Genomic DNA, 17,059 nt, shown 5'->3' on the forward strand with positions numbered 1-17,059 from the left:
GCATCACGGGGGGGGGGGGGCGGGGGGGAGGTGGTGTGTGTGTGTGTGTGTGTGTGTGTGTGTGTGTGTGTGTATGTGTGTGTGTGTGTGTGTATGTGTGTGTGCGCGTGTGTATGTGTGTGTGCGCGCGTATGTGCATCCATCTGTCCATCCCAATTAGCAGACAGTGCTGGATAGACAGGGCCATGAGTAGCGAAAGATGGTCATTAACCTTTTGGGATGCCAGAGGGGTACATGTATACTCGTCCTCTCCTGTGGGCAACGATACAAGTGTAGCGTGACTAATGAGAACTCTTGGGTAGTGTGGAAAATACTATTCGGGACACTCAGAAGGTGCACCTATTCGTTTGCATAATAGTCTCTGTGTGTCTGACTGTGGGTGGGAAAACCTGAGGATCAAAGTCTAAGATGGACGATAGTGCAAAAATATTTAACTTTCTGCATAAAAGGGATACAGCTATGTCATGGGCTCAGTTATGAAGGGGGAGAACTCGCAGAGTGCATAGTCTATAAATCTGAGAGAACAAAGTATCAGGAATGACATAGTGGAGCTACAGAAGGAAAGGGATGAATACAGTGCAACCTGCCGGCATGGCACCTGTAGTGAGCAGACAACGGCAGGTTCACAACCCTGCTGGTGCCTGTGACCTCACCACATAGATTTTGTTGATTTTCTCTCTCTTTAACTTCTCCCCTTAATTCTTCAACTGGATGATCTCCATAACTTATCCCCAGGTATTTGCTTTGTCTTAACCGTCCCTTGCCTATCTTCCTTGCACTTCCTTCATCATCAAAAAATCTCTTATTTTCATTTCTGCAGCTTGACTGGCTAACCTGCTCCTGTTTTTGCTTAAACTTCTTATCTTCAATGCTGTCAGTTCCAAACTGATTTCTCTAACGATGCAGAAATTCACCAAAGTCACACAGTAACGACTGACAGTCATGTCTGAAAGTTTTGGTTATCAGAGATTTCCTCACTTGCAGAGCCAGTCAGTTCGTATTAACAACAACATCTCCTCCACAATCTCCATTGGCACAGGTACACCACAGGGCTGTGTGCTTATCCCCCCCTACTCACTTTACACTGATGACTCTGTGGCTAGCCACAGCTCCAATGCCATAGTCAAGTTTGCTGATGACACCACTGTCGTAGGCTGAATCAAAGGTGGTGATGAATCAGCATACAGAAGGGAGACTGAAAATCTGGCTGAGTGGTGCCACAGCAATAACCTCTCACTCAATGTCAGCAAGACTAAGGAGCTGATTATTGACTCCAGGAGGAGAAAACCAGAGGTCATGAGCCAGTCCTCACTGGGGGATCAGAGATGGAGAGGGTCAGTGACTTTAAATTCCTTGGTTATATCACCGGAGGACATGTTCTGGGCACAGCACATAAGTGCAATTACAAAGAAAGTATGGTAGCACCTCTATTTCCTTAGCAGTTTGTGAAGATTTCACGTGATATCTAAGACTTCTATAGGTATGTAGTGGAGAGTATATTGACTGGCTGCATCTCAGCCTGGTGTGGAAACACCCATCCCTTGAACAGCATATCCTACAAAAAGTAGTGGATATGGCCAAGTCCATTTTAGATAAAGCCCTCCACACAAATGAGTGAACCTACACAAAGTATTGTTGCAGGAAGCAGCATCCATCAACAGTGACACCCCAACATCCAGGTCATGCTCTCTACATGCTGCTGCCATCAGTAAGAAGGTACAGGAGCCTCAGGACATACACCACCAGGTTCAGGAGGAGTTATCATCTCTTAGCCATCTTGAATCAAAGGGGATAAATTCACTCAACTTTACTTGCCCACTCTTTGAAATGTTCCCAGAACCTATGGACTCATTTTCAAGAACTCTTCCTCTCATATTCTCAATAGTTATTTATATAATTCTTTATTTCTTTTTGTATTCGCACTGTTTGTTATCTTTTGCACACCAGTTGAATGCCCAAGTTAGCGTGGTCTTTCATGGATTCTATTATAGATTTACTGAGTATTCCCACAAGAAAGTGAATCTCAGGGTTGTATATGTAACATATATGTACTTTGATGATAAATTTTCCTTGAACTTTGTAGATATGCAATTGAAAGGAAGCATTGTTAACCCAAAGTATTGAGTTAAATGATGTCATTTGTAACTATTGAACTATATTGAATCACTTTTTGATCTTTTGAGTTTGTGGGACTACTGTGGGGGGGTCTCCAGAAGAGTATCTGTTTGTTATGATGAATAAAGATTTTCATATTCATAACTTCGATGTTCCTCCGGTGACTTCAATCACAGTCACAACATGCCTCATCTGGACGTGACTATTCCAATGTTCTTTTGGTTGCGTTTTTTAAGATGCATTCTTCATGAAGTTGAGTTCAAATTGTTCCTTATCAAGCTTAGATACATCCACTTGCGCTTGCTGATCAGCACTGATTTATAAAGTTTTATGTTTGCTTTCAAATGTCTCATTACATCTTCCCTCAATAACTCTGTAACTTTCCACAGGGCTGTTAACTCTTCAATAGCTCTGTGCTTATTCATAGTTGTCCCCTTGAGCTCTTCCCTTAAGTAATCCCTGAAACCTACAACAGTGATCAAACTTTGAGTATCTCTTCTTATCATTTTTTTACATGAATCATCATGGAATTTTATTTGATAACTTTGCCTGGGGTATTTTGAGCTGTTACCATGCTAAAGGTACTGTATAAATCCATGTTGCTCTTGTTGATCTCACAGTAAAACTTGAGGGAGAAGTTCTGTATTTTAACCCACATTATGGAATATATTTTGCATTATCTACTAACTTTGCTGATTTCTAAAATTTCAGTGATCTTTAAAATCCATCTATGGAATTTTTGTATCCTGACTTTGAAGCTATTCTTGACTCTACAACCCACTTGGCAGTTGCAATACAATGTGGGAAAGAATGATGCACTTTGATGCAGTAATGGTACGAGACTACATCGGGTTGACATTCAAATAGACCCAGCTGTCCTTGTTCATAAGTCACTGAAAGCCAACACTCAGGTGCAGTAAACAATTAGGAAGGCAAAGGGAATTTGAGAATAACAGTGAAGATGAATTCCTGATTTTATATAGGGTCTTGGTAAGACCTTGCTGGAGTTCTGTGTATGTTATTAGTCTCTTTCCCAACAAAAGGATATACTTGCCATGGTGGGAACGTAATGAATATTCATTCAACTGTCCCAGTGATGGTGGTTTTGTCTATTAACAAAAGACTGAGTAGGGAAGGCTTGTATTCACCAGAGTTTACAAGAAAGAGAGGAGATCTCAGTGAAGCTTCCAAAATTCTAATGGGTTGACTGCAGAGGAGCAGTCTGGAACCCGGAGTCAGTCTTGGAACAAGGGTGTAGGACATTTAGGAGTGAGCTGCGGAGAAAGTTCTTCACTTCTCCTGAATCTCTGGAACTCTCTTCTCTAGGGGGCTGTTGAGGATCTTATTAGCTTCATTCAAGATTTCTGGACAACATGGGAATAAGGGATACGGGGATAATGGCATTGAGATAGAGGTTCAACCATGAAGGATGCAGCAGGCTCAAAGTGTCAAATAGTCAACTCCTCCTTCTATTTCATTCTTTGTCTTCCCAGGCCTCAATGCACACACAGCCCTGCCAATGTCAGACATTCCGGATGCTCTTTCTAGACATCCTTTGCTAAATTATTTGACCTCTTGTGTCTACCATTGCTCTGCAAATTCCTTTTGAAATCCAAATGACCTTTTTCTTGTGAAACCTATAAAGCAATACACAAGGTACCTTGGACATGATAAACCGTTGCTGATTCAAGCACAGCTGCCTGTAAACTGGAGTAATCAGTTACCTCTCCCTAATCTGAGTGAAACTATTCGATTTATTTTTTGAACCACAATCAGAGATGAATCTAGTGCATATGAGTATTGTGGCACTACAGGGTATCATTCCTTTCCCACCTTCAAAAACGTAGTATTACACGGGGCAAAGCAGAACCACGAATTTAATTTACACGTGAAGCCATAAACTAACCAGGCATCACAAGGCTCTTCTCAGTTTGGGATGGAAACTCATCAGGAAATTGCGGCAGATCATATCAAGCTCGCTGGCTGTGAAAATCTCTGGCTCATTTTCAATTTTAAAACAGCACAGGGTCAATTGTACAGTCTATTATAGTACCACTGTATTAAACCAAGGTATTACCAATATACATAATGAAGGTGACCTTCTTTAATCCTGATGTCATATATCCAGGAGAAAGTTTTGAGGTGAGGATTGAGAGGCCAGTGAAAGAGAAGTGGGAACTGTAGGAGAAGATGCAGGATGCGTTTCATTTGGTAAAGCAATAGTCATGGAATCGCATGAGGACCATACCACAGATGTGAACTGTTGTAACAAAGGCAACAAAGGACGGTCTGGTCATCTGTATCAAATGTTAGAGAAGAATGCACAGGCACAATGCCTTCCATTCACTATCACAATGAATGCTGTCAGTAACTAAAGAATTCAGTCTCAGTGCTGTTTGGGACAGATAAAGGAAGCTGGAATGGGGCATGATAGATTGTGGTGTCAATAACATGTTCCAGATCCTGAGAAAAGGGAACTGAAAAAATGCTAAGTCAGCTTGAAGCAGTCAATTCTGACTAGTTTAATTTAGCCCAACAATTAAGATAAACGAAGCAATTAAATGCAGTGGTCAGTGATAAGAATAATCGTCTGCAGTTTGTACTACTATTAAAACTAAACGGGGGAAGGGTCTGCAAATTGAACAATCATAATTTCTACAAAAAAAAAGGGAATGTCCTACCTTAATTGTGCTCTTTAGAATTCTAAGCTTGTGCAATTTTTCATTTATGACTGGATTTTCACATCTCTTTTGGAAAGACCTCTTGAACTCCTGTTTGGTGGAAAGACGATGCTCTCCTAAAGGAGACACACTGGCGTTCTCCAGCGCCTTGTACAAATCCTGCAAAGAGTCCCCTGTTTCCTCTGGCGCAGGTTCTGGCAAAGAATTAATTTGGATGAGTCTGGGATTAATGAAAGACTGAGAACAGCATTCTCACTTCAGAAAGTGCCTGATATAATCCTGGTTGAAAAGGAGAGAGATTTTAAACTGAGTTAGCCTACAAACTCCAAATTACACTAGAACCTCTTGGTGGGTTGATTCTGCATTACAATGCTTACCATGAAGAATTTATCAGTTTAAAATGAAAGAACCTGTAATCTGAAATAAGAACAAAAAGTATTGGAAATAAAGACTTGAAGCATTAACACTGCTTCTCCCTCCATAGATGCTGTCTGATCTGTTGTGAATTTCCAGCACTTTCTGATTGTATTAACTGATTTATTATTACCATGGGATATGATCACTTTGCAGTTAGATTCAGGAAAGGAAACTCTGCCACAAAAATAAGGGATCCTCTTACTTGTAATAGCACAGAAGGAGGCCTTTCAGGTCAGCTCCAAGGGGATAATTGCATTAGCACCACTCCATCTCCCTTTATTTCCCTTTAAGCAATTAACTCATTCTCACACATGCTTGGCAAATCCTCTTTAATTCTTTTTGCTATTAACCTACACTGTGGAGTAATAAACACTAACTAATTAACCCACTAAACACATCTTTGGGACGTGGGATGAAACCCATATGATGACACAGAGATTGCGCAAACTCTGAACAGATCAAACCTGTTCTTTACAGCTGTCCAAAGCAGTACTAACTGCTGTGAAGTGTGTTACCTACTTGCTTGGCTAGCTAAAATTTATTTAGCATATTCATGCCAAAGATTTTTAGTTTTCAATATTAAAGCCATGACAAACTGCAGCCCCTCCAGCTTGAGTGACTAGTTGAATCAGTGATTACCAGTGAAACCCTTGTTTTATGATTTTTTCATTGGTTTCTCATAGCTTCAGTGGTAAAATATGAAACTCCTAAGAACTTAAAATCTGATGAATAATCTTGGATATCTTTATTTCTCTTTCTTAGTGAGACAAATGATAGGTAGCAAGCAACAAATATAACTGCATCAGATAGGGACGGTCAAAATCTCCGAACAAAACACTCTATTTCTGACATGAAGTTACATTCAGACAAATAAATTGGGAACGTCAGTGTGTAAAGAGGTCCAGATTAGGGATGAGGAGAATATCTCAAAAGCAATAAACAACTATATAACGTCAGTGCATCACTGTCTTTAAGTATCAGGCATAAAAACCTCAGCTGATTATATATGAATCCACAAGCCTACGGAGATATTTTAAAACCTAAAAGCAATCTGAAAAAGATCAAATCAATACAAAAGGATTACTAAGAAAACAGTGGAAACAGTGAATGTGGACAATGGGTGATAGAAAATAATAGGGTGATCTTGAACCCCAAGATAACAGAAGTGGGAACAGAGTGATTGAGCAAGGTAAAATGGGTCTTCAGAATTTTTAGTTATGCAATTCCTTTTAGCTAAGACTTGGGCATCAGTTAGTTAATTTTTTAAAAATAAATTGAAGAATGCGGATAATAAGCTGCGAGTGGAAGAGACATCGGTTCTCCTTCAATATGTCCTCAGCTGAAGACCGCATGTTGCATATGCAACTAAAGAAGATTTTTCCTAATCTATCAACTCCCATTCTGGATCTTTATGCAGTATGATCAATCATCAGTCGAGCAAGGGAAACCTTGCTTGTTACGGTAGATACCTCACAGGGAGAAAAAGGCCATAAGAGAAAGGAGCTGAATCAGGATATTCAGCCCATCAAGTCTGTTCCAAAAGAAGCAACACAACTCAATTAAAGTAGTTCTCTTAAAAAGTACTGACCCTCTTTCAAAATATGTCAGAATATTAATATTGAACAATATAATATTTAAACAGAAAAGTAGTTGTCTAAAATTTGACTTAAAGGCAGTTGATAATAGTTACATGGTGCACTAAATGTAGAAAATCAATCCAAGGCACTTCATAGGAAAGCATAGAAAGCAGAAATGGGGGGCTGCCAAAGACAAAAAACACAGGGAGGATGACTCAGACAACTGCGCTGCTACAAGGAGGTCATTCTTACCCTCGGCCATTAGGCTCTATAATTAGTCAACCTTTAGCTGGGGAAGTGATGACCCCCTCCTGTTAGACTGTTGAGGTAACTTATTTTTTATTCTTTCTTACTTCTCTTCTAATATTTAATGTTACTGTGACACTGTAATTTCCTTTGGGATCAATAAAGTATCTATCTATCTAAAAATGTGAAACAAAACCTGTTATGTTTCTGTGCTGTACTTTTCTATGACTCTATCTAGGAACATCTTAAAAGAGGTGAAAAAAATCGGGTCAGAGACAGGCCTCGGTAGTGATTACAGGGCTGCTAATTATTCTAGTGACAGGATGGAGGGTTGCACAAGACACCAGAGTTAGAAGAAGGGGCGGTTTTAGAAGGTTGTGAGGTTAATTATTGTGACAAGTGGAGAATGGCTGCAAAGAGATTAAAAATAAGGGCAATAAATTTGAATTTAAGACACAGGGACAGAAGTTAATACAAAGTCAATAAGGTCAAAATCCAGGAACTGATATGGCACAGGGTGCAGGTGTCGAAGATTTGGATCAGCAGAAGAGAATGTAAGAGAGAGATCATGCTGGAGACACTCCAAAAGCTGGGACTGTGAGAAAGTGAAGCAGAATGTGGCAGAGGTGGTTACCTTTGTGAAAGCAGTAAAGAGGACTTCAGCCGAGTCTGGTTCAAGCCAAAACTCAGGATGTTTTTTATGTACACTGGAAACCTTGGTAAATGCTTCTTGGAGTGGTTGAAGGAATTTTGTGCTTTTGGGACTCCATACTGAATCCACGTTCAAAAGGCTAGACAGACAGCTACAAATAGCAATGGTTATTAAGGCTCATTCTCAACCAGCTACTGTGACTAATGACAAATTACATGCAACTTGTATGGATTAAATCCAATTCCTGCAAGGTCATGTCGTGCTAATGAGGTGTAAATTTAGGATACTTACACATACATCAGTTATCTATCATCTCAAGCATGTACTGATCCTGAGTAGTATTAAACTTCTAGTGATCACATGACAACTGTGGCGAGCAGCTTGATGTGTGCTGTCAAAGTGGAAAATAACCCTCCGTCTCAGTAACTGCACTAGCACATGACCAACAAGATTCTTTGCCCTTTAGGAAAAGCAACTAACTTGTTTAGAAGTAACTCTCAATAAAAGGGCCAAAGTATAATGTTTTCAATGTTCGTGCATAAATATATAAGTAATTAAATTTAAAGTTAACACTGTACTGAAGTATCTCATTGATAACAGCTTCAAAATTATTCTTTGTAGATTTTGTGATGGAGGAAATTCGCTTAGAAGGTTGTTCAGCTGGGGTTAAAGCTTCCTGGCTATTTATTTCAATGTTAAAGTGTGGTTAGCATTTGTGGGAAACCATCAAGACTGATTCGATGCAAATCAATTTAAAAATGATTAAAAAGCTACACCACAGAAAAGACAATATGTAGAAATAATGGATGTGGATTACCAGATTTTAAGGTCAGAACTTCAAACATCACACTTAACATTTTGTCAATATCTATACTTTGTGCAGGAGTCAGTTGGAGGTTTCGAGGAAACAGAATCCCTTTTTCTTTCTCCCTAAAATTTCAGAATTTTTTTTGTTAAATAAAGTGTAAAAGCATACTTACAGAGAAATTTTGAATCTGTAATTTGTTTAGTTGAATAAGCTGCTAAATTCAATGTTACAGCAATCCTTCTGTTCAACTGTCAGTTACCTCTGGAAAGCTTTCCAAAAGACCTTGTCTGAAAAGAGTATAACATCCCCAGTAATGGTGCTGAAAAGTACAAGGATGTGTGCACTTTCTCTGGGAGTGAGCAGAATCCAGTGCTCTATACAATAGCTCACACCCAGTGAACATCATTTCAACATCAGGTGGATGTGAAAGAGACTGTCCCTGACTATTATTCATCCAGCCAAATGCCATAACACATCTCCAAACTGCACCTGTACCCAGCAGATTTGAACCCTGCCTCTCCATTCCTGAACACCCTGGAGACGTCTTTCAGGTCAAATTCTCTGCCTGAAAGAGAGCTCAGGGATTGCACTGCACGGTTAATCAAAGCCTGTTGACTGCAACGCAGATTGTGTGCCAACTTTATGCTTGCTTCTAATAATGATTTCAGCATTGAACCAATGTCACATGCCTAAACTGAGACTGTGTAATACCATTTAAAGATAGCTAGCGAGAGGGAGAAGAGTGGTCAAGCGCACTAGCTGCTGTTGGAGGAAAGTGCAGGGGTCTTGAGATCCACACTGCAATGATTAGCAAGGCTGTGGACTCCTTCTGGGGCTCATGTTGTGTGTCTTTCTGGATTCTGGTTACTCCTATTTTTGAGCGGTTTGATTGGGGCGATCGATGTGGACTGGGGCGCTTTGGCAAAGAACGGCCCTATGGAATGCAGTGGGCTAGTGGCACAATGGTAAACTGAACTAAGCTGAATACCACTGGACTCCTGGTTTGATATTCTACGCCCTGTTCGCTCACTTCTTTGCCATTTATGCAATTTGTTTTTCTAAAAATGCATTGGGTGTTTGAGGTTTTCTTGAACGGGTTCCATGGCGTTTCTCTGTTTCGTGGCTGCCTGTGGGAGGACAAATCTCAGACTTGTATTCTGTGAACATACTTTGACAATAAATGTACTTTGAATCTTTGACACAGCTCCATGCACCAAACCACTGTTACTCATCTCCCAACAATCTTTATCAACCAGGTCTCATTCCTAACATTCAAACTCTTAATTTCAATCTTACAAACATTCCATGCATCTCATGGCTGGTGCATACTTTCAGGGAGCCGACCTATCACAAGTCTCATCCCTGAAAATTATCGTGTGATATTGATAGATCATCACCTTGCTTGCAAGATAAGATGGGCCATCATAAGCGAGTGAAATGGAAGAGCACACACGTCATAATTCCCTTAGCAAAAAACATTCTTTGCCCTTATATTGCTGAGATTATGGCCAGAAGTTGAACATGTCATTAATGATTAGCCCTCACATATAGCCATCAATAGTAGTACACTTCCCCTTCAAGCAACATGCTTCTCTTTCCAAGCTGCAGTTGGTGCATGGGGCTTTTATTTACCCTACTGCATTGAAGTAAATTAATTTGACTTTATTTCTTACATCCTACACATACATGAGGAGTAAAAATCTTTGTTACATCTCTGTCTAAATATGCAATCATAGGAATTTATAATAATATATAATAAATAGAACAGTCAATGTAATATAGAAATACACTCAAATCAGCGTGAGTTAATCAGTCTGATGGCCTGGTGGAAGAAGGTGTCCTGGAGTCTGTTGGTCCTGGTTTTTATGCTGCGGTACTGCTTCCCGGATGGTAGCAGCTGGAATAGATTGTGGTTGGGGTGACTTGGGTCCCCAATGATCCTTCGGGTCTTTTTCTTGCACCTGTCTCTGTTAACGTCCTGAATCACGGGCAGTTCACCACTACAGATGTGTTGGGCTGTCCGCACCACTCTCTGCAGAATCTTGCGATTAAGGGAGATACAGTTTCCGTACCAGGCAGTGATGCAGCCAGTCAGGATGCTCTCAGTTGTGCCCCTGTAGAAAGTTCATAGGATTTGGGGGCCCATACCAAACTTCCTCAACCATCTGAGGTGAAAGAGGTGCTGTTGTGTCTTTTTCACCACACAGCTGGTGTGTACAGACCATGTGAGGTCCTTGGTGATGTGGGTGCTGAGGAAATTAAAGCTGTTTACTCCTCAACCCCAGATCCATTGCTGTCAATAGGGGTTAGCTTGTCTCCATTCCTCCTGTAATCCACAACCAGTTCCTTTGTTTTTGCAACATTGAGGGAGAGGTTGTTTTATTGATATCACTCTGTCACGGTGATGACTTCTTCCCTGTAGGCCACCTCGTTATTGTTTGAGATTAGGCCAATCAATGTAGTGTCTTCAGCTAACTGCATACAAATCAATCTACACCTTTGCTTTTTTCCCTTTCGGAAAGTCCATCCCAGCAGAAAGGATGCAATAATGATGAATACGCACTGTCAATTGGTTACACACCAATGGCCACCAGCTCATTTCCTGACAGTGTGAGAGCAGCTAGGGTTTGGGATTAACAAGGATGAAGATAAGGGGCAAAGTGGACTGCAGAAAGAACCAGTGTACTGGGATTATAAACACTCTCATGTTCCACTGCAGAGAAATCTGTCAACAACTTTGATAGGACATTCTGAAGGAATAAACAAAGAAAGGTTTGCTGCTCAGCTTTGGATTTTTCTTCTAGCTTGATCTCCTTTCCAGCACAGTTGACAGGGGCTGCAAATCTGTTAGTTCTACCTCCACATCTCTCTCACCCAGCCTAAACAAAGGAGTCCCTTATCTCCACCTATCATTCAAGCTGTCTCCCGAATTTCTGACACTAACTATATGTTATATCAGAATCAGAATTAGGTTTAATATCACAGGCATGTCACAAAACTTGCTAACTTTACGGCAGCAGTACAAACATAATAAAAGTAGAAACAAAAACCTGAATTCCAGTAATTGTGTGTGTGTATATATATATATATATTATATATATATATATACATACACACACACACACACTATATATATACACACACACATACACATACACTATATATATTTAACTATATATTATAGTTAAATTAAAATAAGCAGTGCAAAAACAGAAATAAAAAGTGTAGTGAGGTACGCACACAAAATGCTGGAGGAGGCAGCATCTATGAAAAAGAGCACAGCTGACGTTTTGGCCACCCAAGAGTTGCCCTCTTCGGCAGTCCTGCAGATTTTCTCTTAAAAGTAGTTAGCTAGTGTTCATGGGTTCAATGTCCATTTAGGAATCAGATGGCAAAGGGGAAGAAGCTGTTCCTGAATCGCTGAGTGTGTGCCTTCAAACTCCTGTACCTCCTTCCTGATGGTAACAATGTGAAGAGGGCAACTCTTGGGTGGTGGGGGTCCTTAATGATGGACGCCGCCTTTCTGAGGCACCGCTCCCTGAAGACGTACCAAGATATATTCTCTTTCCCTTCCCTATTTTGCATTCCAGGAAGACCATTCCCTTTGGAACAGCAAGGTTTATTCTTTCAGCTCTATCATTACACGGTCTTTTCTCATGGCAGCCAACCACCTACTCCACCCAACTACTGGAGACACAACCTTCCTGTTATCCTGAACCCCAAGCACTCATTCTGGGTAAACCACTGAACTATCACTACATCCAACAATGTAGTGTACTGCACTCAATGTGGCCTCCTCTACATCAGGAAAACCAAAGATAAATCAGGTGACTGTTCCATTAAGACTTTCACTCTGCAGGAGTTAGTGCGTGTTAGCAGGCACTTGATGCTTTAATTCTCCACTCTACTCTGACTCTTTTTTGGCTTTGCCTTCTATGTTGTTCCAACAAAGCCCAAAGTAAGCTTTGGGGGGAACAGCCTCATCTAACACCTGGGTATATTACATCCTGCAGCATTCAACAATTTCAGACGATTGACCATTCTAGCCTTGTGGCTCACACTTCCAATATTTATGGTTTTCTGTTCTCTATTCTGGTTATTTCATATTTGATTATCAGGCTGCTCCTCTGCTGTTCAGTATTAGACGAGGCAAAACTTCCTCCAACCAAATATTAGAAAGACCCTCTTTTCAGTTCTATCACTAATGGCACCCCCAACCCATCAACCCTATTTCTCCATATTAACTATTGGAAACTGTACAAGCCTATTATCAGCTCCCAGCCTCTGTTTCACCACTCCCTTCACTTCTATATATCAGCTTCTTCCCTGTCCACTTACAGTCCTGTTGTATGGTCTCAACCCAAAACGTTGACCATTCCACAGAAACTGATTGACCCACAGAGTGCTTCCAGCAAGGTTGTTTTTCACCTCTCACAGTTTTCAAAGTTTAAAGTTCAAACTAAACATATGAATACTCTATACAAGTTTGAAATTCATCTTCTTATAGGCAGCTACAAAACAAAGAAACCCAAATAGAACCCATTAGAAAACACCCAATGCACACAGAAAAGAAAACAAATCATGCAAACAATAAAAAGTAAGCAAATAGCATTCAGAACGGAAAACCACAGCCACGAAGCCAGTTATCACTGCAGCCGATGCAGAAGCCCGTGAGTTGCAGGCCACAACTTCATACTGAACTGAACGTTGCTGAGCAGCAAGCTGACCACTGGCCCTTCCTCACCTCCAGCCCCGAAACCCTGACCATTTCAATCTGTCCCGGAGCTAAAATTGGCCAACAGCGGATTGTTGCTTGATCTCGGCCCCAGGCCCTGCGACTTCGAGACACTCTTGGGCTGGGACCCACCGCCTCTATTCGGCTGTGTACAACTGGGCATTTTGAACCGCCTGTACAATTTGGCATTTTTGCAGTGAGAACAGAAGTCTCAGAGGTGCAGGATGGATGTGGCATGGTGTGTGCAGGCCCGTACCTAGGGTTGCCAACTGTCCCGTATTAGCCGGGACATCCCGTATATTGGGCTAAATTGGTTTGTCCCATACGGGACCGCCCTTGTCCCGTATTTCCCCCGCTAAGGTACAGCGTCCCTATGAATCCATTTGTGCTGAAATGGCGTAAAGCGCAGAAGCAATTACCATTAATTCATATGGGAAAAATTTTTGAGCGTTCCCAGACCCAAAAAATAACCTACCAAATCATACCAAAGAACACATAAAACCTAAAATAACACCAACGTATAGTAAAAGCAGGAATGATATGATAAATACACAGCCTATATAAAGTAGAAACAATGTATGTACAGTGTATCAGAATCGGGAAGATTAAGCCAAAACCGATTTGTAGGAAAAAAATTGGCACGTACATGCATGCGCACACAGGTGCCCGCGCAAGGCTTCAAGGTCATGGTAGTCTCTCTCAGGGTAAGCTCAAGTGTCCTGTATTTGACTGCTACTTTTGTCCCTTATTTGGGAGTGAGAAAGTTGGGAACCCTACCCGTACCCGACCTTTCCAATTCAGCCTGTTGCTTAAATCAGTCACACTTCGGCGTCTTTCTTGTTCTTGGACCTAGGCCTGGTTACCTCAACTCTGCCTCACCTCAGCTCGTCTGCCCTGAATTGCTTCCAAGTTTGCTCCAGTGGCCAAACATTGGCTCGTTGCCCGCTCTCCGGCCGGGCCCTGCCACCTCAGTTCAGTCTGTACAACACCACGCTGTAACCATCCTGCACCATGGAGACTTCCGTCTCACTGAAAAGATGCTAAGTTGTACAGACGGGTCAAAAGCTCGACTCCAGAAGGTAAGTTAGAGGCTGTTGATTGCAGTGATAGACCTTGAGAAAAGGGGGAGTGATAGTTTTTTAAAATTAATAGGTGTCTTACGTAACCCTGAGTAGAACTTCGGGCCATACAAGGATATGTTTTATACGGCTGCTGATTTCCACCTTTGTAGTGTTGTTTCACTCTGCTTGGTGGAACATTCTAGATGCCAGTTAAATGTCAGTCACATTGGTAGATGCAATCACATATAACCGGATGAGAAATGAAGGATCTATTTTACTGCTGCCCCTGGGTGATGAACGACAAATTCATGGACACCCCGATATACGAACAAGCTCCCATAATATTATTACATTCAAAAGTCCAGTATGTTCATTACTACTTGCTCTTCACTTTTCGCAAATGTGTTTTGACTTCTGTAATTTTCATATCTTTTATTACTGTACTGTGGGTGTATAGTTAGCACATGAAGTGATTTTTGTGCATTTTCCAACTTCCAGACAAAACTGACTTCTGGAAATGACTGTGAAAAAGGAACTCGTTCATTACTCTGGGACAGCCTGTATTCCCAAAGATTATTAGTGATCTAGATGGACATCATTACTGACTCTAGCCTTACATTCCTAATTGCCACAGTGGGATTCAAGCTCATGCACATGTTTCTTATCACAGTGGTACCATAACCACTTGTTTAAATGGAAATCTAACTCATTACTCTAGGGAGACAAATTTAGGGGTTATAACATTAAAAGAAGATATTTAAAAGAAAAAAAAAATAAAAATGGAACGAAGGACGGTAATTGATAAACAAACCAGTTAAGGAAAAGATTCAGATGGATTGCAATGGTGCAGGGAAATGATCAAAGAGACACTGTTTCAGGAGCTACATTAAAAATATTTGAAAAGGTAAAGGGATCAGATGGGAATCTGACAGACAGCCAAGGTGGTTCCTATATGTACGGAGAAAGAACAGAGAAAATTATTGATTGCTTAGTTCAACTTCTGTGGGAAAGAGAGCAGGACCATTGAATCCAAAAGAATGAACATACTTGATCATACCAAGTGAATTATCTGAAGAAGTGACAGACATATTACATGGGGATGATGCAGTAGATATAGTTCTTCAGGATTTCCCAAAAGCATGCAATAAATGACTCTATAACATTATAACTAAGTGTAAAAGATGTGCATTCAGGGATGAAAAACAAAATGAATAACAAGCTCACTTAAAAACAAAATCATAAAAGTGATCATCTAAATGATCAAATGGTGAACTGCAGCATGTGCTGGGAAACTGTGTTCTACTTAAGATCCAATGCTTCCTTTGGACTTGGGAGTTGGAAGGATCTAATGGGGGCAAAGATCAAAAACAGAAATAATTAATAGACAGAGTGGGTATAATTATGCAAAAAAGAACACTACAAGAAAGAGTGAGCTGGTATATTTCAGTAAGAAGAATGTGGAGCTGGGGGCCAGGTTCATCGCAATGACGGGAAGACCAGATGAAAGGTTCACGAGTACACTTCTGTTTTTAGCCAAAGGGTTCCTCTTAATTATTTTTTGGCGATGGGCTTCATACCCACGGACAGCTGAATGGCAAAACAGCACAGCCTATGAGAGCAAAAATATATAGAGGGATAATGAAAGAGTCTGTGGGAGTCCTGAATAAACAGTGGAGAGGAGCAATTCTGATTGTGGGGCAGAATGGAACAGGATAATTGTCAAGGGTTGGAATGGGGGAAGAAGGAATTTTGCTGGGCAGCTTGGTTAGCCTGTTAGGATAATTCATGCAAAAGGCACTCAAAGCAGTTCTTTAGCGTTCAGCCTTCTTGCTCCTCTTTACTTCTGATTTCCTGGAAATCTGACTGGAAGAACGTAAATTTACAATGATCATTAAAATAAAGGAAGGCAGCTTCATTCTCGATGACAAGCTTAAGTTCCCTGAGTGAATTAGCATAGCTCTGTTAAAACTACAAGTATGTGTCCATGAGGATATGTGGCTACCAGTTACAGAACTTTTGCATTTTTATTCTTGACATAACCCCAATCTACCCATTATTTGGAGTTAAATTCAACGTTAAATATGCAAGTAGGGCAGAGGAAGAGAAAGATTAGAAATGCAGGTATAAAAAACAATTATTCATTATGCACCATGTTGTATGGCGTAGTCAATCATGGTCTTTCCAAGTTGTTCTTGGCAAGTTTTTCTACACAAGTGGTTTGCCATTGCTTTCTTCTGGGCAGTGTCTTTACAAGAGGGGTGATCCCAGCCATTAACAATATACTTCAGAGATTGTCTGCCTGGGGTCAGTGGTCGCATAACCAGGACTTGTGATACATACCAGCCACTCATCCAACCATCTACTGCCTGCTCTCATGGCTTCACGTGGCCCTGATCAGGATTTTGAAAGGGGTGGTGCCAGCTATGCCAGTGCTACACCTTGCCCAAGGGTGACCTGCAGACTAGTGGAGGGAAAGAGTGCCTTACACCTCCTTTGGTAAAGACGTATCTCTGCCCTGCCACCCTAAAAAACTATAAACGTTCATAAAGAAGTCAGACCATTTTGTTTATAGAGGGAAGGAATTGAAAGAGCTGTTATATTTGATATACAGTATATCAAGCTGAACAAACCACATTCCCCTGGGTATTACAAACACTACTTATGTTCACAAAAGCATATGCGGCACCAGGGTAAAGCAAGATACTGAAGTTATAGCAAGAGGTTATGCTCGTAGGAAAAATGCCTTGTTTCTCCAGAAAAGACAAGA

The 17,059-nt window shown here is 40.9% G+C and overlaps 1 protein-coding gene across 5 annotated transcripts in view; it reads right to left on the bottom strand.

Annotated features, from left to right (window-relative positions):
* Positions 1 to 17,059, bottom strand: part of cnksr2a (connector enhancer of kinase suppressor of Ras 2a) — a 554,785-nt gene that overhangs the window by 16,189 nt on the left and 521,537 nt on the right. For 4 of the 5 annotated variants that reach the window (XM_063050993.1, XM_063050994.1, XM_063050991.1 and 1 more), the window contains one exon: positions 4,797 to 4,990. The exons of the other annotated variant lie outside the window; for it this stretch is intronic. In XM_063050993.1, the coding sequence (XP_062907063.1) occupies positions 4,797 to 4,990 (194 nt within the window). The remainder of the gene's footprint in view (positions 1 to 4,796; positions 4,991 to 17,059) is intronic. 5 annotated transcript variants of the gene reach the window in all.

The sequence above is a fragment of the Mobula hypostoma genome, chromosome 6, assembly GCF_963921235.1.
Source record: "Mobula hypostoma chromosome 6, sMobHyp1.1, whole genome shotgun sequence".
Classification (NCBI taxonomy): domain Eukaryota; kingdom Metazoa; phylum Chordata; class Chondrichthyes; order Myliobatiformes; family Myliobatidae; genus Mobula; species Mobula hypostoma.